This window comes from Macrobrachium nipponense, chromosome 4 (assembly GCF_015104395.2).
Source record: "Macrobrachium nipponense isolate FS-2020 chromosome 4, ASM1510439v2, whole genome shotgun sequence".
NCBI lineage: Eukaryota > Metazoa > Arthropoda > Malacostraca > Decapoda > Palaemonidae > Macrobrachium > Macrobrachium nipponense.
In genome coordinates this window covers 51,655,021-51,680,486 of record NC_061100.1, presented here as the reverse complement: position 1 = coordinate 51,680,486, position 25,466 = coordinate 51,655,021, and the positions used below count along the sequence as shown (strand labels likewise).

At 39.7% G+C, this 25,466-nt stretch overlaps 1 protein-coding gene across 5 annotated transcripts in view; it reads right to left on the bottom strand.

The window, feature by feature from the left end:
- The window catches only part of LOC135210925 (protogenin B-like), a 677,376-nt gene that overhangs the window by 37,060 nt on the left and 614,850 nt on the right, over window positions 1-25,466 (bottom strand). For all 5 annotated transcript variants that reach the window (XM_064243892.1, XM_064243894.1, XM_064243893.1 and 2 more), the window contains 2 exons: window positions 21,952-22,096; window positions 21,511-21,782 (listed from right to left, as the gene is read on the bottom strand). In XM_064243892.1, coding sequence (XP_064099962.1) covers window positions 21,511-21,782; window positions 21,952-22,096 — 417 coding nt within the window. The remainder of the gene's footprint in view (window positions 1-21,510; window positions 21,783-21,951; window positions 22,097-25,466) is intronic.

Below are 25,466 nucleotides of genomic sequence, written 5' to 3'. Positions count from 1 at the left end.
TGAGCCGGGATTTGAACTTCAGACCACCAGATTGGCAGCCAAGCGTGAAAACCCACTCATCCTGCGAGGAACTACTATACACCATTAAAGTAAGCTCCAGGGCACTTTTGTTGCACGGAATACATGCCAATCTTTGATACTTCTCTGATTCTATCATTCCTATGGAAATACAAAATCAGTGCCTTGTATGAGGGAGATTTAATCTTCACGTGTGAGGATAGTGTCTCAACTCACTGGCAAGCTGAATCTCACCTTGGAAATGTCATGTTCTCCATCACGATACAGTATAATGCACACATGATCACTGACTCCTTTAATATCTGTATAATCTGGCAGAGCAATACAAGATTGATAAAGCCCTGAGCCTGAGTGAGATGTGTTTGTACTCTTAACTTGACTAGCCTGCAATTATCCTGAAAGGCACAGGTCACCCAGGCCTCTACCCCATTACAGGCAGTCCCGGACTTCCCAGTTAAGGGCGGAGGTTCCTTTCTGGCAGATCACCATTAACCGAAAATTACTGATAATTATGGTAATAAATGGAATTAACAACGTTGTGAGCACCAATAAACTGCTTACTGGTGTAGTTAACCGATTATAGATGCAACAGTGCAGACCGATGAGTGGGCAGGGCTTCCCCCTATTGTTAGTAGTTAATGGCCTTGTCTGGAGAGTTAATGGCCATTCCAGCTTGTGTCTGCAAGCTAAATCCCTATGTAAAGACCTTCAGGTTTGTATTTGTGTAGGAACAAAGAGGCACTTATTAGCCAAAAACAGTCCATGCTCAAAGGACTGTGACCCCAATTGCCCAGATCAGACCAATCCATACACCAAAGGGCATTGAGGGAAACAAAAATGATCCCCTCCTCTACCCTTGGACCTAAAACTAGTTACAACCTCAGCAAGGCATACCACTCACTGATTTGGGCAAGCATGGGAGCACAGTTGAGTCCCATAATGAGCTCTTACACTGCCAGTGCTGGGCTACTGATGATCTGTGACAGGTCACAGTGATCGTTGTCACTCTTTAAAGAAGAGCAAAGTCCATGATGAATCTCCTCAGCCTTCTTGCATTGGTCTGCCTTCTAGCCTTCTTCCTGCAATTCCTCCACTCCATTTACAGAGAAAGTAAAAGTGGTGGTGAAGAGGAGGATGATAATGAAAAGGAGGATAATGCATGGCAACACTTTTTTACTTCTTGCAACCAAGGGCCTGCTTAATCTTTCTCTGCACATTTGGATGACGTTGAAGAACAAGAATTGTATCATATGAGTTCCAATACAGCTGCAGGGATTTCAGTCATGGGACGCTACTGCCAACTGGTAGAGAGCTCTTAGTCATAGCTATGTCCACAATGGCCCAATGGAAAGATCCCTCATTTCCATAGAAAAGACCACAGCACCTTCAGCAACTCCATCTCATCAGGATGCTTCCAAGTAGCTAGTGCAGAAAGAGCATACAGATGAGTATAGAAGGCAGTGATTTGGCTGCATACTATCCTGGGAGTGTTAGATCAGTTCCACCCAACTGAATGTACTCTTCTCATACTCCCAGAATCTTCAAGTGACGGTTATCCAGTCTTGTCCAAGAGCGTGGCTTTTATGGAGGTATGTACAGCATTAGCAGCAGCTATTGTCACCCCTTGCAGAACCTCAAACAGCATTGCTAGGTGTGATGAAAAGGGTATCAACCACTGACAACCTGTTCCTGTGTTAGCTGGTATTTCTGGTTACATAAGGAATGGCAATGAAGTTCTCTCCCTCTATTATTAAGGTTAAAAGTCTAGCCTACATTCAATCTTCCTCTAGCATGGCATGGATTTAGGGAACAATAAGACCAATTCAAGCCCACTTGGCCATCTAGCCAAGTCTGTTTGTTCACTGTGCTTCTATTAAGCCACCAAGCTTGGACTTGATTTTAATTCTATCAAACTTGCTAGGCCACCTAATTAGCCTTTGATGATACCTTTTTACTGTATATCACCCATACAACAATGTTTCTGATAACTCATTCCTCCTCTAAGCATGTCAGCTCCATGTCAGTTGGGGGAAGTTTCCCATTCTAGTCTCTGGCCAATCTTTGGCCTTTCCATTTTCCACTTATCTCTATTGTTCTGTAAGAACCACCAGAATTTATCTTCAAAAGACTGACTTTTTCTAAACCCCTCCCCACCTCTTTTGTTCCTTAACACAATGCTTTACTATTTAAGTTAATTCAATTTCCTAATAGCTTTGAAGGACTTTCGCAAATCAAAATCAAGACACACATGGTTTGGTACTTTCATCTTCCATGGCTGCAAGTTAAACCTGGAGATTAAAATCATCCTTAGAATTGGTAAAGTCTGTCAGATCATTTTAGGAAGGCTTTAACTACTTAATATTACTCATAAATCTACATTTTACTTGTCTGTACCACTTATTGTGGTGGTTCATGTTTTTCCAAATGGGAGGGATTCAAGTAAATCATCCTCATGAACTTCATTTCTAATGGATATTGTAAACAAGGAGCCATGTTTCCTGGCATACAAGCCTGTAAACCACATCTCCTTGGAGAGTGTACTTGTGAGATTTATATAATGTGTAATATTATTTTGGTGTTCTTAACCTCTTCATTACCGAAAGTTATTTTGGAGGTAGGTGGGTACCACCATTCAAGTCTACTACACCGCACCGGGTGCATAAAGGTGGTACGCATAGTACCACCAAAACTCCTCTTTTCAGATAGGGACTTCCAATCATTCTGTAATTTCGGTTTGAAGAGTTTGGAGCAAAATAAACAGTATGACACGATGCCAGACGTATGATGAACCCAAAAAAATATTATTACTGCTTATAGTGGTGTGTAGGTGACAGATGAACTGCGTCTCAACAAAAAATCACAAAACCAGACAAACGTAAACATGTAATAACTTCTACCCAAGTATAAAACCAGTTGTATCATCATTTACTGTATTTATTTATTTATTCACTTATTACATTTTACAAATAAAAGATATGAACACCAGATAAATGAAGGTAAAAATAAAGCCTTATAGTAACTTTATATATAAAAAACCAAACCAGAGAAAAAGCGAAAAAGCGATTTTTTCTGAGGACAAGAAACTTGAAAAATTAGTTTAGATACCCCTGATGCCCCTAAAGTTGTTTTCTGTGATGAAACTAATCTTAGAAAACGTAGAAAATGACATCGACCAATTTTTGAAAGATATACTATAAAATTTGCGATTTCCATATTTATTGGCGGGGCTTTCGCTTTAGTTTTTGCTCTTTTTTTTGTTATTACGTGCTTATTTACTGTTCTATTTTGATAATACTTTATGTGCATGTTCCAGGTGTGATATACCAACATTCTGTAAGACCGAATTTCTATTCAAGACTGTAGTTTTCTCACCGACCACCAGTGTCGCTTATACAAGGGACACTGAGTTTCACATTTTTTTTCATAAAATCATTCATTTTCCCTGTAGGATGATAAAACTAACAGAGAATATGCGTTATTATAGTGGTAATAATACCTGATAATTTCATTAGCCTGTCTTGATTAGTGTATTTTTGGCAAATATTTTTACGATCGGCACCCCCTCAAAACTGGAGTCACTACCGAGAGATTCAGTTCGGCAGCGAACGCAATGTTTACATTCTGCTCACCCACCCAGTAAAGAAGGGGTTAATACCCCCCCGGAAGCGAACGTTCGTGAGCTTCAAATACGCTGTTCATCTCAGGCTCATGAAGGCACTTTTTAGGCGAGTGTTTCACAAACTTCCAACGAACGTTTTTTTCACAAACTTAGGACGTCAATGATGTAACTCGATATACAGTAAATTATGCGTTTTCTCACTGATTTTAGACCTGTTCCATGCAGAAATATAGTGATGCACAAAAATTGTAATATTATAGTGTACAAAAACATGTACAAACCTCATTTTCACCTTTCAAGGGAAATTAAAGGTTTTTCCTTTTCTTAAAAAGACTTCCTTTATTAATTGTTGTTTTAAACATTCGTCCTCATTTGGTGAGCAAACGACAGCATATAGAGTACTGAAATATGTTTATATAAGGCCAAAATGATACAGCAATTATATGTGATCGAGAAATTTGAACTGTGTGAGAAATGGTCACCAAATGCCACCAGATGTCTCTGCAGCAGCGTACACAAATTGGCGGGCCGCACGAACTGAATTTGTTTGACAAAGTGGCTGAATTAAATTTACATGCAAGTGCATGCCAGCTGATATAGATACCACTTCGACGACTTGAGAAAGCCAGGGCCCATAGGTAAGTGATAGCAGCTTATGCCATTATCTTTCACTATCATTTTATAGTATCCCCAAAGCAATATGAGAGAAAAGTAACGTTAGTCTACAAATGGAATAATTCTGCATTTTCTTTGGGGAATTGAAATACCAACGATTCTAGGAAGAGTTTGCTTTTGTTGTAAGGGTTTTAATGTGAGCAAACCTTTAGGCTGGACTAAAATTGGCGAGAATATAGGCTGTACAAGGTGACAAGGTCTCAGCCAAAAATCAAGTAAACCTATACTACTAGGCTAGTACTAGCTACCTAGGTACCTAATTTATGGCGTCCTACGGCCGTCCCCGGCTAAGTAATTAAGTCAAGGGATGTTAGGGAGAAGCCTCCCACCTTTAAAGGGGGTATGGGGGTAAACCCCACCATCTAGGTAATGCTTGATTGACACAGAGGTTAGGTTAGGCTAGTGCACCCAAAACCCCCAATTCCCATAAGGCCCCCAAGCTTGTCGGGTGGTTAAAGAATAAAGGGTTACTTTCTATTTTACAGACCAAGGTTTTTTTCCTTTTTTTTCCATAGATAAACAAATAAAAGGTTGGTAACTTGGTGATTCTTATTAGGCTATTAAGGCTGTGCAAGCTTATAAAAAAGTAGACTCCTAAAGTTAAGACAGAGTGCCACAAATTGGAAGCTCTGGTACCGGAGGACAATTTTCAACTTCCAATTGAAAATTGAGGTGCTGGAGGGTCTGCCCCACTTGAAATTCTTTAAATAATATGTAAAATAACATCAGAAAGCTGCCTTTTTAAATGACATAATTCTGAAATTGTGAATTTCCAGAAGACATCTCAAAATCTTTAATTTTCACCACTCTGAGTTAAGGAGAATACCTAAGGGTTAAGGGTAAAGAATGTGGAATCCTCTTAAATTTCTTTATGTAGAAGTATAGTCTGACTTAGTATTTGGCTTATTTAACTTAACCTTTGTAAGTTTACAATAAATCAGCATTTTAATGATAACATGGGCTATGTTGATTAGATTAAGTAATATTAGGTTAGGTTGTATTTATTTACATTAATGGTCAGTGGATCCCGCATTCTTAACCCTTACCAATAGTATATAGAATGCATAGATACTAGGCTTGTCATTAAGTGAGGAAATATCAAATAGCAAAAATAATTTTGTTTAAAGTTGCCTCAAGTCCAAGTAATGCTTAATTGACCAGAGGTTAGGTTAAGCATTATAGGTTAGCCTAGTATACAAAATGTAGTTTTTTTCTCTCTCTCTCTACACTAACCTAACCTAAAATGCTTAACCTCACGTCTGTGTCTGTAAAGCATTATTTGGACACTAAATTTTGTGTACTAGCCTACCTATATTGCTTAACCTAACCTCCACTTTAAACATAATTATTTTCATTATTAGACATTTCCTCCCTTACTGACTCTTATGTATGCATTCTGTACACTATTCTCCTTAATTCTAGACATCTGCTATTTTATAAGCTCATGTGGCTCTAATAGTAAGAATTACCCCAAGTTTTTTTTTTATGGAAAACAGAAAATAAGGCGTGAAGTATTCCCTAGAGTTACCCTTTCCTTGCTGGAGGACCTCTAGCATTGAAAGAAAAGTAATGGGTGATGTTAGTGCAATTAGTGTTTGAGGAACAGATATTCATGGTAAATATTGAGAAAGGGATTGGTTCTAGTCCCAAATAATTTTTTATAAACTCATTGTAGGTTTCAATGCTTTCATAATATTACCTTTACATTTTTATGAAATATAATAAAGCACTGTATTTGTAAAACCAATGCAAAAAATAAATAAATAATTCAGACCTGTAATTGTATGGTAGCAGCAAAGCAGCGTTTGGCTTACAAACTCACCTGGGCTATTCCCTTTTGCACGGTTCAGGATAAAATGAATGAGGTATAGCTTCATATTTTTCTCAGGGTCTGCAAGTTCATTATCTTATTACAGTATAATGGACTGAGTAGTGAGTTACCAGCACAGTTAATTTATTATATCTTGTGAAATTTCATAGCCCTACCCTAAATTGAATTGGTATATTCATGTATATTATTTTTTGTTAATCAGTTGTTACTTATAAGGTGCAATTAACTTGAATTAAAGATTTGCAAAATCAGTTCAAAAACACTGTAGGCTACAGGAACACATACAATACCTAATGTGAGAGAGAGGGAAAACTACATATATATCACTTTTTCAGGATGCGACTTGAATTGTTTGTGGAGGTTGAGGCATGGCTGAATTGTGTCATGGCATCTGGTTGAAAAGGTGGAACTGTACCACAGTCAGCTTTTGGCAGCTATTATCGCTTCAGTGAAAATTATGAGGAAGAAATCAATGACTCTACAGAGGAAAGAAGATGGAAGTGTGTGTGTCCAAATTATGTTATATATATATATATATATATATATATCTATATATATATATATATATATATATATATATATATATATCTACATATTGGCATATTTTATAAGGTTTATTTCATGTATATTTTCATGTTTGTACATGCATATATCTGTTACCAAAAGAAATATAGAAATAAAACCAAAACAAATGGTTCATGCGCTTGGTGTATGTGATATATTTGAATCTTTCATCTTTTGTTTGTATCATTCAAAGTGGTTGCAATTTTCAGTATGGTACAGACTATTTTATGTGTATGGGTGTTTTATAAAAATAGCTGTCCATTAGCACAAGTCTCATGTGTGTATGTATGTATGTACATACATACTTTATATATACTTTTTTTACTGTAATTTTTTTTATGGAATGAGGTTGTTGTTACTGAGGTAAGAATCAATCGAGTGCATGTGTAGGTTATTTATATACAAAACAGAGGCCACATTATTTGACTATTTACTTGTACAGTGTTAGTCCTCACTGGAACATGTCAATGCAAAATTAATGATAAGCAAGATTAAAACTTTCATTCTCCTGAGTTATTTATTGTAAGGTATATGAACTTTTATTTTATGGTCTTGAAAATTATTATTCAAAGCTATTGCAAGGTTCATGTAAACCTTGTAAACACATTTTCAGGGCCTCTATAAGGATTGTTTAATATCCTTACATCATTTGTATAAAGCAGTTAAAAGGTAATTATGAGGCATTTATAAAGCCTATTTAAGGTTCTGTACAGGATTGTACAAAGTATGTTAAAAGCAGTTAATAGGTAATTATGAGGCATTTATAAAGCATATTTAAGGTTCTGTATGGGCTTTTTGAAGGTTTAGACCATGGTATTTTGAAGCTCTTTCAAGGCTTTTATTAAGGTTTATTTCAAGCATATTTAAGGCTTGCACAAACCTAAAAGTGTACACGAAAACGGGTACTTTTTAGGTGTATCACAAGCACTTTTCAAGTTTGGGGCTTAAAGTTCGCAAGCTTATAAAGTACGTTCGTCTGATGTCCTATGAGCATTCATTTTCTGGGGGGGTACTGAAGTCAGCAGCTCACCAGACACAAAAGAAAGAAGGGAAATCCTAGCTTGACCTGGTGTTATTCTGCATAGTGCCTCATGTAAGTTTAACGACCACAAGTTTAAGTACTTTAATGAAAGTTCAATGCCCCTAGGATGCAAGGAATTTGGACAAGTCCTCCTAGAATACCTACCTTCAAGGAGGGGCTAAGGTCACATTCAGATACGAACATGAATATTCCCCTTTTAACAGCATTGCATACTTGCCAGAAACAGCATAATGTAATCAGTACGCCTTATTATGCCAAGGGAAGGAAGTCAAAATATAAACCGTTCCAAAGATACATTTGGTAAAAAGTTCAAAGGTCCTTTTATGTTTAATCCAGTGCAAGGGTCCATGGACCAAATATATAGTACAAGGGTTTTGGTGGTCCCTCTTAGATCCTGCTATAAAATTGTTTCTGCTCTTAAAACCTGTAATGTACCATGTCTATGTCCTTGAACAAATGACTAATAAAACTTCTTTGACATCAGCAAATAACAGAAATAAGGCATCAGTCACAAGATTGTATGCTCAGGCCATCTGACTGAAATTCTGCTTTTGTTTGATATATTATTCCAAGAACGTATCTTATTACTATTAACACTAAGTACTGTTATCATTAGTATTTACTGTTCTTGTTTTATCATGGGCCAGTTCTAGTATAATAAGTATGACTCCCCTCTATTAGCATTTTGTTTGCAGTTGGAAAAAAGCAACTAACCACCCAACTGGATCATTTTTATTTTATATTATGCAATATGTACACTGTTACTCAGGGGTGGAGGAATATATTTAAATAATAATAATAATAATGATAATAATAATAATAATAATAATATCATCATCTTGGAAAAAGGCCCTCTTTGAGATGTACTTTGTAGAAAATAATGGCAATTTGTATACCATTTTTCTCTGGCAGTCTTGAGAAACTGATAAATTCTTTGATTTTCTCTAATGTGCAAAGCCACTGATGATAGGATAAAGGTCAAATGAAAGGCTATGGGTGTAAACCGGCAACTGGTTATCCTTACTCCTCCACCTTGTCAATACCACATAACTGTAAACACTCAGTATGCTTGTAAACAACCATCACATTTTAAACTGAAAACTTGATGAACAAGGCAATTAGCTAGCCTATTTCCCATATATGTAACAAAATATACTATATAAACACATTTCATAAAAAAAAAATTCTCTCTCGTACACAAAACACAATACATTGGACTCTCCGCATTCGGGGGGGATGCGTTCTAGACAAAACCTTCCCTGCCCTCCCAAAAAATTTGCAAGAATCTGCAAAAACTTAAAACCCCCTATAAAAATGCTTAGAACTGCCTAATTTGTTACTTCAAACTCAAGAAAAACCCACTAAAAATGCTTATGTAGTTGTTTTTTTAATAGTTTTATAAAAAAAAATGTGCATTTAATCATGAAATTGAAATGAAAATACAATAATTTGCGGATAGGCCTCATATAAAATCACTGTGAATCATAAAATGTCCTGTGAATAATGGGTAGATATGGTCCATAAAGAAATCTGTGAAGACTATGAGTCCGTGAATGTTGAGAACACAAATACAGGGGTCCACTGTATGTATGGTATAGGAACTGTACTTACAGTACACTACCAAATAACATGGATATCACTTTGTTTTAAATATTTTGCTGAAACACAAAAAATTACTGTAAACATATAAAAATACATTGTACATAAAAAAAAGAACCTCCTTTTTTTATTTTTCCTTTCATACACAACACACAATATGGTATGTATGTACTGTATATACAGGCTACATCGTAGTCTACTTGTATTGTATTGAATTGAACATAAAATTTAGTCCAAAGCCAAGCACTTGGACCTATGGGTTACTTCAGCGCTGAAATGGATTTGACAATAAAAGGTTTGAAAGGTGTAACAGGAGGAAAACTTCTCATTGTGCTATGAATCAACTGATAGGAGAGGATGGAAAGTCAGATGGAAGAAAGAGAATATGAGAGGAGGCAGTAAAAGGAATGAAAGGGGTTGAAGCTAGGGGCTGAAGGCATGCTGCAAAGAACCACCTTAACCCTTTAACGCCGAAGGGGTATAATAAAAATTGTCTCCCGTATGCCGAGGGGGTCTCAGAGTGAGCGCCGAAGCGGAAAAAATATTTTTTTCAAAAAATAACAGCACGCTTAGTTTCCAAGATTAAGAGTTCATTTTTGGCTCCTTTTTTTGTCATTGCCTAAAGTTTAGTATGCAACCATCAGAAATGAAAAAAATATCATTATCATATATAAATAATGCGATATATGATAGCGTGAAAACAAAATTTCATATATAATTGTATTCAAATAGCGCTGTATTGTACACTAAATTGTGATCATTTAGTGTATTGTACACTAAATTGTGATCACAATTTAGTGTATTGTACACTAAATTGTGATCAAAGCAACACAGAGAAAATATTATCACAAAATGATGCATGAATTCGTTACACGTGGACGTTAAAAAAAGATTCTTTCAAAAATTCACCATAATTCTAAATATTATTCTAGAGACTTCCAATTTATTTCAAAATGAAGATAAATGATTGAATATTACTATACTGTAAGAGTTTTAGCTTACAATTGCAGTTTTCGACCATTTCGGACGAGTTAAAGTTGACTGAATGTCAAATTTTTTTTTATATATTTTTATATGCAAATATTTCAAAAATGAGAAAAGCTACAACCTTCAATTATTTTTCGTTGTATTCTACATGAAATTGTGCACATTTTCATATATAAAACTATGAAATGCCTAATATGAAACGGAGCACATATTACGAGAATGCGCCGTGCGCATTTTGGAGATTTGCGGCAGAGAATCCGCGAGCGGAGGGAAGGAAAGTTTTTTTTTAAATTCACCATAAATCTAAATATTGTGCTAGAGACTTCGAATTTGTTTCAAAATGAAGATAAATAACTGAATATTACTAGAATGTAAGCGTTTTAGCTTACAATTGCGTTTTTCGACCATTTCGGTAGAGTCAAAGTTGACCGAACATGGTTTTATATGCAAAATATTTATATGCAAAATATTTGCATATAAATCATTTATCGTGATTTATATGCAAATATTTTGAAAATGAGAAAAGCTACATCCTTCAATTATTTTTTGTTGTATTCTACATAAAATTGCGCACATTTCCATACATTAAAACTTTATGTAATGGCTAATTTAAAATGGTGCAAACATTACGACAATCGGACAAAAAAATTTCTGATTTTTTTCGGAAGAGTTACCGCGCAGACATAAGGAAAATTTTTTATTTTTTATAAATTCACCATAAATCGAAATATTGTGCTAGAGACTTCCAATTTGTTGCAAAATGAAGGTAAATATTTGAATATTACTAGAATAGAATATAAGAGTTTTAGCTTACAATTGCGTTTTTCGACCATTTTGGTAGAGTCAAAGTTGACCGAAGGTTGAAATTTTGGCACTTATCATTATTTATATGAAAATATTTCAAAACTGATAAAAGCTACAACCATGGGTTGTTTTTAGTTGTATTGTGCATGAAATTGTGCACATTTCCATATATAAAACTTTATATAACGGCTAATTTAAAATGGTGCAAACATTACCACAATCGCACAAAAAAATTTATGAGTTTTTCGGAAGAGTTACCGCGCGGACATAAGGAAAAAGTTTTTTTCATAAATTCACCATAAATCGAAATATTGTGCTAGAGACTTCCAATTTGTTGCAAAATTAAGGTAAATGATTGAATATTACTAGAATATAAGAGTTTTAGCTTACAATTGCGTTTTTCGACCATTTCGGTAGAGTCAAAGTTGACCAAAGGTTGAAATTTTGGCACATCGTTATTTAAATGAAAATATTTCAACACTGATAAAAGCTACAATCATGAGAATTTTTTAGTTGTACTCTACATAAAATTGCGCACATTTTCATATCTAATACTCCATGTAACAGCTAATTTAAAATGGTGTAAAAATTCTGTCACTGATACTTTTCAGTACGATAAGAAAGAAATTCGTGCTTGCGCGCCTGCGTAAAGTTTGTAAGCAAAACAAGCCTTGATCCGTGAGCTCCCAGCATCCCCCAAGGCACGTGATTCAAAATTTTTGCCTGGTAGGCCTATTAGTATTTTTCAGCAAATTTAAAAAAAAACCTTTTTGTATCGATGTACCATACGTCCAATCAGCACCCGACAGACAGTTTATGTCGACGTTTAATACGTCCAATAGGCGTTAAAGGGTTAAGTAATACCTACAGTGTACTGTGTGAGGTGCACTGACACCACTACCCACCAAGGTATACCTGTGTTAACCCACAGCCTACCTTGGTGTTATCATCATTATCAGTTGTTATCATACTTTATAGTAGTATTTCACTTACTTTACTCATAATTTGATGAATTTACCTTTTTGTTGTTGTGTTTCCTTATTGTAAATTATGCTATGTATTATATCATTCATACAGGGCTCTTCAAATATATTATTTTTAAGAACATAATTTAAAAGTTATCATTTATTCTCTGTTTTATTAAGACCACTCCCATTTTGCTCTTGCTCTATCATGGAAACTGTATATGTAAAGCTTATCCTATGTTTACATCTTTAGTACATAGAGCATTTCTCAGAGATGGAGTGTCCAAAGCAAATTCATTTTTAGAACAATTAAAAAATAATTAATCATCCTCTGTTTTATTGTAATGAATGATTTTCCATTTCACCTCATAGTATCAAGGAAGCTTCACATTGTGTGTGTGTGTGTGTGTGTTTTACGTCTCAATATGGTATTTCAGCAATGAGGATGTTACTGTTTACCTTTTTTTCTCTCATTTTTAGTTGACTACTATAATAAATGATTACCACACACATAACAGTACACAAGAAAATATTTTATCACTCCTGATCTATTTCATTTGTCATTATTTTTCAATTAATTTCGTATTTTGTAGCTATTGTACCAACGTTTACATTCATGCTTCATATGCATGGTTTAATTTCTTCATTTAGTACATTAGTACATATTTTCATATTTTATCAAAGGATATTAACTTGTAATAAAACTATCATACAGAATGAGAGAGAGAGAGAGAGAGAGAGAGAGAGAGAGAGAGAGAGAGAGAGAGAAGACTAGTGCCATGGATACATTGTTACACTGACAGATATCCATTTGCAAAAGTCAAATTAGAGCTGTATTAATAATTTGGTAAAGCTGTTGTTTTACTGCATCCTATTATATTGTATGTATCATTGCCATATCATGTTACAAAATATGAAGAAAGCGACCATGCGCCATTTGTATTCTGGTTCTGTATAGTACATTCTTAATATCATCAGCTGAGTGCACTTTATTGACATCAAAGTCATTAGTTGTTGAATGAAAATTAATTAGTTTCTTTCATAAATTGTCAAAGCTGGGTTTAGAAAATTTAATTATGTACATAATAAATACATAAATGCAGTAAAGTAAATGAAGTACACAGATGATTTTGCCAGATTCAGATGTTGCTTTTTCCTCCAAAACATTTTGCAGCCTGCTTATAATTTGTTCCTTCAGGCCTATAGCCCTTCTTGATTTGTTTCTTGATTTGATTGTTTATGACATTAATGTTGTTTATTCAAGTGTTTTGCATGCAGTAGCAAGTGGTGGGTAATGTAAAAAATAGTACTGAATTCTTACACAAGCCACAAGTTTGATAAGCCTGGCTGGACATTATAAGATTCATGATTAACCTACTGAAATTTTGCTCTTTAGCCTATCGGTTTAAAGCTAACTCACGTATGCCTTATCGGTGAAATCTACCAAGGACTGAAACCTGCACATTTACGCATATCCTCACGTAATTTATCGAAAACGCATTTCGCAACGATATTGTATGTGATGAAATCCTGTTTTGGGACAAAATTCTAAGGATCAGATAATACCCCATATAGATAATACAAGAGTACTATTTATGACAATTACAATTCTTGTTGATGCTACATACTCTAGTTTTATGGAATGTAATTGTTAGAAATGAAATGCACTTGTGTATTTCTGAGCAACGTTCACCAAAACACAACTTGCCCCAAAGGTTTCAGATATGGGATTGTGGGCCTGTATTATTAGTATTTAGAAGATAAACACCCTTATTCACATGGAACATGCTTACAGGGACCACTGACTTGAAAGTCAAGCTTCCAAAGAATATGGTGTTCAGTTGAAAGAAGTTACACAAGATAACAGGATTTAGAAGAGATAAGTCACAAAAAAAGTTAGTGATGCATAAATATATAAAAATGTAAATAATTAAAATACAAGGCAAATTGTTTTAGGGTAGTAATGCATTGCATCTTTGGTTGAATTCTGAGGTTCTAACTGCACATTCTCAGGGAGGCTGTTCCACAGTACAGTCCAACAATGCATATGTGAGGAATAAAAGGCTGCTGGAACTGAGAAGTTTGACAGAGTAACACAACTACTACATATTGGTGCTGCTGTTCTGCAAATCTGTTAAAATACAACTTATGACAAACTGACAAACAAGAGAGCATCCATTAACGATCCAGGTCATAACTGTTAGTAAGGAAACACAAACATGCCACCACAAACCACTCCTATCTAATAGATACACCTCTGGCATAAGCAGACAGACAATAAAACAAGAGAACAGGTGCTGATTTTAACACTGTTATAAGTATATGAGCCCTTATGCATATCAACCTTCCATGTGCAACCAACCCTGTAAGTGGTGGGCTGTGAATGTGGACTGTCTGTTTCACACTCCTGCCCCCAAGCTCTGGTTGACTGCAAGCTTAGTAAAGGCCAGAGAGGGGCCAATGCACCTGATCTCATGGGGTCTGGTATTCTTCAGGCGAGGCTTACCCACTCCCCTGTAAGCCCTTCTGATTGTTCCCTCGGCCCGGATGAGATAGTGTTCCTTGAGACTGGCTACTTCTCTGAGCCTGGACAGGAATAGATTCCTAATACCCGGTCTGAACTGGTTGTGCTGCTGAGGTACAGTGGAACCTCTACATACGAAAGTCCCTACGTACAAAAAATTCAGGTTACAAAAGAAAAGACAAAGATTTTTTTGCTTCTGTGTACGAAAATAATTCAGGTTGCAAAAGGGTAAAGTCCTAGATTCGCCCAGGCCGCCGAGAACAATTTTAAAACTGGCGTGCCGCCAACTCAGTAGACTCACCACCATCCTCCTGCTCTCCTAGTGGTTCCTGATACTAGTCATTGCTCTAAGATCCTGCTCTCCTATTGGTCAGCATCTGTCCCATCATGCCTCTATGTAAAGGCGTTCCTTGACCATTTTTTGCGGCAACGTTATTGTAAACACTTGGAATTCGTTCGTTCACATATATTTAGTTTGTTAACGTAAATTTATGTTAGTGATTTCACTTTTGTTGTACTGTAAGTTACTTTATCGTGTTGTGTATGAACTTAATGACATATGTTATTAGCCATGGGTCCCAAGAATGTTGCTGAAGTTCATGGAAAGAAGAGGATGTTTTCTATGGAGAAAGAGGACGTTTTCTATGGGGACGAAGATGGAGATAATCAAGAAGTTTTAATGTTTTCTGCCATTGTTAATGTGTTTTGTAAAGTTTAGTATAAATGTTTTCTGCCATTTTTGGACATCACCTCACTCGAAAGGTAAGGTTCCACATTTTACTACATATGTACATACATGTACTACACAGTGTTTCTTGTACCCTGTACACTAATACACTTTATTTACAGGTACAGTAACGGTTAGGTTAAATACTGAATGGTCCAAAAGTTGTATTTCATTGTTTATTGGTCAATTTAGCTTTATTATAAAATTTACTGTGGTGTTTTTGTAGGGCTTGAAACGAATTAGGCAATTTACATGTAAAATGTAGTTCTAGATACGATAAAATCAGGTTACGAAGGCCGGTTTGGAACAGATTAATTTCATAACCTGAGGCACTACTGTACTTCCTTACCGCCCTGACCGGGCATAGAAGAAGGTCCCTTGGGTCACCTGGACTCACTATGGCTGGGATCAGGAATTCCTCAAACCTGACGTCTGACACTGAAGGGTTCTGTGTCTTAGCTACGAAAGAGGGAACATAAAGAAAGGCGGGGTCCTTCCCCTCCTTTGAGTGGCAGACCTCATGAGCCAACCCACAATGTTCCCAAATTCTTTTGGTGGGGCCTCGAGCCAGGAGGTGGCCCATCTTCAGGGTCAACTCCCTGTCAAGAATGTCCCTAAGGGGGCCCAAAGGAAAGCCTCTTCAAGGAACCCAGAACCTAAGCAACATCCCACTGGGGAACGTGCAGTATCTTGGGGGTACAAGTTGCTCGAAACCTACGATTAAATTCGAAGGGTGCCTAGGATCCCCCTAAGCCCAAGCTTTTCAGGGGGAAGCTTTGCCAAAGGGTGGCCCTGACCACCTCCACGACTGAGACTGCAAAGCCTATGTCAAGTCTCAGGTGTACCAGGAAGCCTGCTACCTGAGGAATTTGGCTTGCAGGGCTTCAGGCCTTATCCTAGCTAACCTGACATATGAGAGGCTGCCCTCTTAGAGAAGCCTTTCCTATCCAACAGCCATTCAATAGTCTTCACCCATAAAGGGAGGGGGCTTGAGGCCCTTCGTGATACCCCTTGAAGTGGAGCTGCTTTAGAAGGGCCAACCTGAGCGGCAGTTCCAAAGGATCTTGCCCCACTAGATCCTGGAGGTCCGAAAACCACCCCATCTGGCAACATGGGGGTCAGATGAGCACCCTTTGATTCCTTAGATGGTTTCGGACGTGCCTGATCACTCCGAAGGGCCGGAACGTGCATGTCTATCCCGTCCCAAGGATGTTGGAAGGCGTCCCCAGGTGCCACTGTTGGGTTGGGCACTGGGGAGCAGGATGCTGGCAGTTTGGAATTTAGCCATGTTGCGAACAGGTCCAGGGAAAGGGAGCCCTACTCTTCAATCAACTCCCTCGCCACTTCGGGTGCAGTAACCACTCTGCCTCTATCACCTGGGCTTGCCTGCTCAGTACATCTTCGATCATGTTCCCTTCCCTAGAATGAAACTACGGTCAGAGTCGTGCCGATCCCTGTGGCCCACTCCAGGATTTCCTCCGTGAGCTTGCACAGGTGATGGGACCTCATCCCGCCCTGTATTCTGACATAAGCCACCACCGTGGCATTGACGCACATCAATGCTGCCGCCTTGTTTCTGATCTTCTGCTCGAATCCCAACAGGACTTTCTGGGCCGCAAGCAACTCCAGCCCGTTTATGCGCAGTGTCTTTTCTTGCTCTGTCCAGAGCCCCTCTCTCGTCTCAGATTGCCGGTTGGAAATCCCAATCTTCCTTCAATGCATCCATGGTGAATAGGAGCATAGCATCTCCAGAGGGGAAACCGCGAGAGGTGCTCCCCGGAGAGTTTGCCCGATTGGCCCACCACTGGAGACCTCCCTGGTAGCCTGAGAGGGCAGGGTGAACGTGAGCAAGGGGTTTCCCTGAGGAGACCACCTCTCCATCAGGATCCATTGAATGGAGCACAATTGTAGCCTTCCCTGGTGCACTAACTTCTCTAAGGAGACTAGATATCCCAAGAGTCTGCCAATCCTCCACTAGACGGGAAGTGTTCCAGAGGAATGGTAAGGCTAAGTGCCAAATATCATCCAATCTGATCCTGGCTACCTCTTGTTGAGGACCATCCCCAAGTACACCATTTGGCAGTGGAGGACAACTGCGACCTCTCTCAATTCAGGAAGAGGCCCAGTTCCAAGCCAAAGGCCAGTAGTGCGGGGGCCGGAATCCTCACTTGTGGGCCCAAGCCGACACAAGGGACAGCACCATGGTGAAGAGCTGTGGAGCCGAGGAAAGGCCAAAGCCAAGGGTCCTCAGCAAGTAGGTCTTGTCTTCTCACCTATCTGCTAGTATTTCCTGCTGGATGGGTGCACCAGGATCTGGAAATACACCTCCTTGGGGTCCAGGGACAACATGAAGCCCTTTACCTCAAGGTCGCTAGGGCCGGCCTAGGAGTCTCCCCCTTGGAGGGCATCTTCTGGAAGAAGGCGTTTGGTACTGAAAAGCCTATGACCAGTCTCCACCCCCAGCGGCCTTCTCCACCAGGAAGCGGCGGCTGAAGAACCCTGGGGAGTTTGTGCCACCGGTTGGAGGGCTCCCAATCCAGTAATGACTGGACATCTGACCGCAATGCCTCCTATGTCGGGAGTCCCGCGGCAGGGTTGTTTGGACCTCCAGTTTTCTGGCTAGGGGCAGCTTCATGTCCTGGACAGGTATCTGGTAGCCGTCCCTGAGCACCCAGACTGTCCGAGGGACGGCCCAGTGACCCTCCCCTCTCCATCAATGATTCGAGAGGCAACCTCCCACCTGTGGCGGGAGCAGATGAAGGGGGAGGGGCCTCTCGTCCTACTTCCTCCTAGGGGAGCGGCCGTTACAACCCCTTCAGGAGGCCAAAGACCTGGGTCTGTAGGAGGAGGAGGAAGATGACAAGGGGGCCCCAGGGGAGGGCTGAGTCCCTTGTCCTACCCAACCTCCAGAGACTGGTTCCAGGTTAGCAGACGCCCTCTGTGCCCCATACCTCTGCTGTTGCCTGGGCCGGGAGCATCCTGTGCTCTATGCCGTGCTGGGTGCCTGAAGCAGGCCCTGTAGAGGAGGGAGTCCTGGCTGGCTATTGTCAATGCTCCAGGGCCTCCTCCACAAGGTCCTCTGGCCAGAGGAACTCAACCATAATCAAGGCGTACCTCAGGAGGTTAGCTTCCTTGTAAGGAAGTTGTCTAAGCCAACTGGCTAGCAGGGCGTCCCTCCTATGGAAGACCCTTTTAGTTCATTGTATGATCGTCTGAAAAGTCAAGGAGCCGATGGCCTTCCACCAAACAGGACCAGCTCCTTGGGTTGGGCCAACTCGGCCACGTCCTACAAGTTGGTTGGTGGTGAATCTGGCCACCATACTGGCCCATAGGTCGAGCCAGGTGGCTGCCTGGACGGCGGCCCATGCCGTGGTCTTCATCCCATGGCCTCCTGCTGCTGGGAAGGAGACCGAACTCACCAAGAGTCTCTCCCCCGAAAAGGCCGGGGTGAGGGGGGAGATGTTATCCTCCAAGGACTTGGGGGTAGAAGGAGAAGACCTCTGGGGTGTAGACCCTCCTCTGCTTGGCCTTAGCTACTAGGAAATCTACCGTGGAGGATCTCTAGGTGTCAGAGGGAGGATAGGGTCTGCTAGAAAGTTCCTTCTCCGAAAGAGGGCTAGGACCCGCCTGTGAGTTGATCCCTCATCGGTCGTGCCTTGCCCTTCCAAGGCACTGAGGGCCGTCCTGGATGAATGACTCGTTCTTGCTGTCCTTTAAGGGCTGAGTGGGCACCACCATGGGAGGTGGGGCGTGATCCAGGGAGGGCGGACAACTCATTCTGGAAGGCTACTGGCAGGCCATACCAGTGGAGCAGTCATGGGAGTCCTACTGACAAGGGCCTGGACTAGTGCGGAGGAAAGGTTGACGGGAAAGCAGCGCATCCCACTCACGAGACCGCCATGGGAACCACAAGCATGGGGGAAGGTAGCTCAGACCGTCTGACCAGGAAGTGGGGTCGTTCGTGATGGCGTGCCCCGTAGCAGCGGCTACCGCACCTATCCCAACCCCTCCGGTGTAGGGTATGACAGGAAGAGCAGAGCATGGCGAAGGGAGGAGGGGGTCAAACTCGCTCGACTCCATGTAGCACGACACCTCTTCTCTGCCCTGCACCCCCTCCTATGGGTGTCTTCATCCAAGGGAGAGGAGCCCAAAGAAGAGGACGCCCCGGAGGAAGAGACCTTCTTCCTCAACTTCTTCCTCTTCTTGCTGGGCTCGGCCCAGGGGGATACAGCTAAGGCCTGGAGCCCAGCCTGGCCCGTGCCATGGCTTCCGGGGGTGCCCCACCCTGGGGAAGCAGTCAGACACAGAAATTCCTCATCTTTCACAGGGGAACTGAACGGGCTGCGAGAGGTGCTGGTCCAAGACCAAGTCTGGCACTCTGAGGAACCAGTCAGTTCCCGCTGCTTCCGAGGGGTGCTGTATACATCGGGGGACATGAACAGGGGCCTCATCGGAGTGGAGGAAAACACAGTGGTAGCCTCATAGGGACAGGGGCTGGCGCTACCGATGCACATCAGTGGGGATCTGAATGGGGTGTGAGGGGTGCTGGTCCAAGACCAGGTCTGGCACACTGAGGAACCCATCAGCTCCCACTGCCACCAAGGGACGCCGTATCCCTCCAGGAACATGAATAGGGGCCCCCATTGGCGTGGAGGAAAACCCCGGTGGTAGCGTTGGCTGGAACAGGGGACGGCTCTACCAACCCCAAGCCCAGGTCCAGCGCAGGGGGAGAGAGCATGCCAGCAGAGGGAGCCACACCAGGCAACCCAAGCAGAGTACCCCGTCCCTCTCATGTGGCCCGCACCTCAGCTGTGGGTGAGCCACAAAGAAGGCAGCGGTCCCACCCACCTTCTAGAGATCGTCATCATCACAGGGGAAACAATCACCTGTATAGGAGTGGAAGATGGTAACGGTGACGGCCTCACAGACAAGGGTTCCACCAAACGAGACTTCTTGAAGGAGACTTGTCCTTCTTTTACTTCTCTGGAGGCCACCTTAACCCACTGTAGGGGGAGGCCATTATACCCATTCCTCATGTGGAGTCCTGCGAGCAAGGCCCACCCCGACACTTGGAGCACAAAGAGTGGGGGTCAAAGGGAAAGTGGAAAGGAAGGCCCCACAAAACTTAGCGCCTGACGGGCCTGGACAACACCTTTGAGGAGGAACGGACTCCATTGAGTGAAGGGCACGCAAACACACAAGAGAGGGATACACTAACACTCGGAAGGCAAGGGAAACAACGAAGGGTCGAGTCGATACATGGGAGAAGCGCTGACCCATGTTAACGGGTCAGTGACCAGGAAAGCACTGCCGACCTCTACCTTGGGTCGCATGGCCGCTGACCCCCTGGTGTGGGGGATAACCAGAAAAAAAATGTTTTTCTGGTTGATAATGGGATTGGCAATCCCACGTTTTCCTATTAAAAGTAGTTCGAGATAAGTATATGGCATCAGAACAAACAGGGATTGGCATACCTACAATTACCAGCTAAAGAGGCACTGCCTAAATGGAAAAAAACATAACAAGTCAAGTGAAGGTTCTTTCTTGTTTCAATTCAGAAAGCTGCTGACTGCAGGATTAGGCACGCATAAATTGATGAGCTGGGTTAAAAATTTTGGGTTTATCACTTGCCCCGAAAATCCATCACTTCACAAATACTTCCACGGTTTTGAATGATTCAACTGCTGCTCCAATGGGAGGGAATGGATTTCTTGCATCATGGTCTCCTTCTTTTTTCAAGGATCATTTGTCTATGTCCTCCCCTCTACATTGTAGTTCAAGCTATTTAGGATTAAGGCCTTGTATGAACATATGATGTTCTTACAATAAAGCATGTTTTCCTACTAACCCATTAACAATAAGCTTCAGTGTACTCCTTACCAACAGTTTTCAACATGGAGATTAACATGAAGGAAGGTCATTGTAGGACAGTGGAGTGTTGTCTGGACCTTCCAAATTCTATCAACTTGGGAGTGGCTGGGAGCCATTTGCACTGAATACAGTTATATATGATTAAGGGTTAGCAGAAAAATGTTTTATTATAAAACATTTTGTTTTCAAACAGGATCATATTCACTGATGATCACATTTCTCTCAGTAATAAAAAAAAAATGTTAAGCAACACAACACTAAAATAAAAGATGTTTACAATGTACCTTGGTATCAAGAGGTGGAGATTTGAAGTCTGGGGGTATCTGTGTCAGCATGGGGATATAAACTTCCATTTCCTGCCCTTCGATGTCTGCATGACCCTCTGACTGCCCAAGACTGACAGCTTGTGCACACCTTTTACCATTTATATGGCCATTTCCATTACATGCCAAAACACGGGGTTGAGTTGACATATTGCGGGATTTTACACAATAAACAGCGAGGAGTACTAGAATCAAAACTAGAAATAGGGTTGCCACTAAACCACAGATCAAATCTGGAAAAAATAATTGGCATTACTTTATTTGGTACATCTTGGACAATTTACTATACAGGTTCTACGCATCCATAGGATAACTGAGTTACAGCACAATAATATTTAACTATCAATACATATACATATGGGAAACCCATTTCATACCCAAACATACCCATCAAGTACTTACATAGCTTTTCTGTGGTCTCATGGTTTCCATCCTTTAGTACTGTAGGGATTGTAGCCATCATAGCTTCTGTTACTGGTCCACACCTATCATGTATGCAACCTCGTATTCGAAAGTAATATGGAGTGTTGGATATAAGTCCACCAACCTTAAAAGAAAACAATTATCTAAAGTAATGCAAATGCATACCTTAAAATAAATAGGCAGTCCCCGGTTATCAGCAGGGTTCCGTTCTGACAGCTTGATGATAAACAAAAATTGCAGATTTTCGAGGCTTATCAGTGCTGATAACTGGTTAATAAAATCTGCGCCTCAGTTAGGTATGTATCGGCGCCATTACTCTATTATTGGCACCAATAATCAGAAATTGGTGCATTTCTGTGTTTCGGTGATTTTTGGCAATAGACAAGTGCCATAAAACCGGATTGCTGATAACCGGGTACTGCCTGCAGTGGCAATTCACCGTGTAGTTCAGTAATGGAAATATCTTAATGTTAGCACAAGATAGTTATAAAAAATTAGAATACTGAACAGAAGAAAATAAAATGATGACCATAAGAAACAACTAAATAAAAACTTACTGCACATAAAATACTAGGTCCTCTAATATGAGCTAGTTCTCTTCCATAAGGTCATTCGGAACATTTGGAAGTTTGTTTTTTCTCAAGTTTATAATACACAAAAATCTAATCTTTCCTTGGAAAAGTAGCATATTGAATGAGTTCCATTTTTATGAGTAATGTTATACATACACATTAGCCAGTTGTGGACTTTTGTCCGCTCATGAACACCTCCCCACCCCAGAATTCTATTGTAAACATCTACATATGAACAGTAAAATTTCATTTTTTATAGTGCAGCAGCTGTTTATTTTGCCTAAAGCATTCACCCTTCTAACACAAGTGGCAACAGCGTGCAGGCCAGCCAAGATTCCCAATACTCTTTTGATCTGCTCTAATTAATACAATTGAACCCCTAAGTATGGGCTAGAATAATTTTCACATATATAGTACAGTACTTATGAAATGTTGCGGTTATCTGTCATGCAAAAGCTAAGTGCATAGTCTCTAGCCCCTATGAAAAATTTCAAGTCTTCAAGACAGGGATTTTTGGATTAGGCTACTAGGCTACATCACGCGTTTGCATTTGCTGTCAACTTTGACAGTTTTTAAATCTCATGAATTATGAATTTGTTTAAAGAAAATTATCAATTTTTTTTTTTTTATGTGTGTTACTTGATATTTAAAGTGAAAAGGAAAATCTACTTCTTGAAATGATAAACTTGACTTGCAGTATCTCCTATGTGATCAGCTTATAACATAGCTTTCAACAAAAATTACTGTATATACTCGCATATCATGTGACTTTTGAAGACCTAATTTTAAGGGGGGTCAAATCATACATGAGATATAAAATTAGTGTTTGTAATATTCACATACTAGGATCGTTTGATAAAATAAAAACATAATGAATATGCATCTTTCCCATGGATCTTTTAAACAGTTATGCTTTACTTCACTGCATCCAATAATATTGTATATATCTTCATATTACGTACTATTGTTTTATTATAAAATATAAAAATAGCAATAAATTTTTTGGTTTGGAAATCCACTGAGAACAATTGTGAGGTAAGTTTACTTTGCAGTATTGAAGTCAAATCCAAGCGGTTTTCTTGCTTCTAGTTAGCATAAATTAATCTCAAGATACTATATTGGTATGGGACAAGGTTATTTTACTTTATACAAAGTATTTTCAAGTCAAAATATCACTTGAATTCATATTGTTGAATCACTTGAATTCATATTGTCGTGAATGAAATTTAGTTATATTTTTTGTTAGTAGATGGGGCTGAGGGCATGTTTATTATGTAAAAAATAAACAAATTGTGTTTGATATTTTCACTTGATTTCATCAGAATACGAACTTTACATATTTATCTTTTATCGGAGTGAACACAGTAAAATGTGTTCTTTCATGCTAAATAATTTTGATTTAAACACATTTCTCTCAAATTTTGTTTATGGTGAAGTTTGATGGTGGTGCTATACCAGTTTCATGTTGCCGATGCACGATAATAATTTAGCAGTATATGCCCTTGCCAATCTTCTCCATAGCGAATGAGGGTATAGTTATGTAAAAACATATCATTCCTATTCTAATTAACGTCATTCGTAACATAAATACGGTAATTTTTACTATCGCACAATGGTTGAAATGCAAGCAAACCGCTCTAGTTATCAGATTCGGTTGTTCATAAGATTAAGAAGATGGGATAGATAAAGAGGAAGAAAAGGGGTTAGGCTTACTAGAAAATGGGATAGATAAATGGTAGGAAAAGAGGCTAGCCTATTGTAATTAGGTCTCAAAAATTGGACTCGCTTATTAAAATAATTAAGAAAATTTTTTAATGAGTTATGTACTACAGAAATTCCCCTACTTATCTTTAACATCAGGGGATTTTTGTGTTTGTAGGAGAATGAAAAATATGTTAACGAAGATCTACTCTAGTATGTATGTCTCAACAGAATAATGAATCATTTTTTTTTTATTTTGAGAAACAAAATTCAGCTCCTCTTTAGCAGGATGTAGCAAATACTTTCCACTACTGGTTAGTGATAGTATGTAATAAAGTACAGTGGTACCTCTGCATACAAAAGTCCCAGCTTACAAAAAATTCAAGTTACGAAAGCAAATACAAATATTTTTTGGCTCTACATATGAAAATAATTCAGGTTACGAAAGGTTGTTACTGTAAAGTCCCGAGATTTGTCCGGACCGCCGAGAACAATTTTTAAACTCGCGCGCCGCCAACTGAGTAGACTCGCCACCATCCTCCCCCTCTCCCATTGGTTCCTCATGCTGGTTACCGCCATAAGATCCTGCTCTCCTATTGGCATCTCTCCCATCGTGCTCTACATAAAGGCATTCTTCTTCGGCCACTCGGTAGCAGCATTATTATAATACGCACGCAGAATTTGTTCGTTCACATATACGATCTTGTTTGTTAATGTAAATTTGTGTTAGTGATTTCGTTGTACTACTTTATTGTGTTGTGTGAGAACTTAATTAGCCCTTTAACGCCAATTGGAAGTATCAAACGTAGATATAAATTGTCTGTTGGGTGCTGATTGGACGTATATACGTCGGTATAAAAAAGTTTTTTTAAAAATTCATGGAAATATAGTTATAGGCCTACTAGGCGAAAACTTTTGAATCACACGCCTTGGGGGATGCTGGTAGCTCACGGATCAACCTGTTGTTTTGTTTACAATTGTTACCCAGGCGCGCAAGCGCAAATTTCTTTCTCCTCGCACTAAAAAGCATCAGCGACACATATCAGAAATTATTTCGTCACTTTGACATAATTTTTGCACCATTTTAAATTAGCCATTACATGGAGTATTATATATGAAAATGTGCGCAATTTCATGTAGAATACAACAAATAACAACTCATGGTTGTGGCTTTTATCAGTTTTGAAATATTTTCCTATAAATAACAATAAGTGCCAAAAT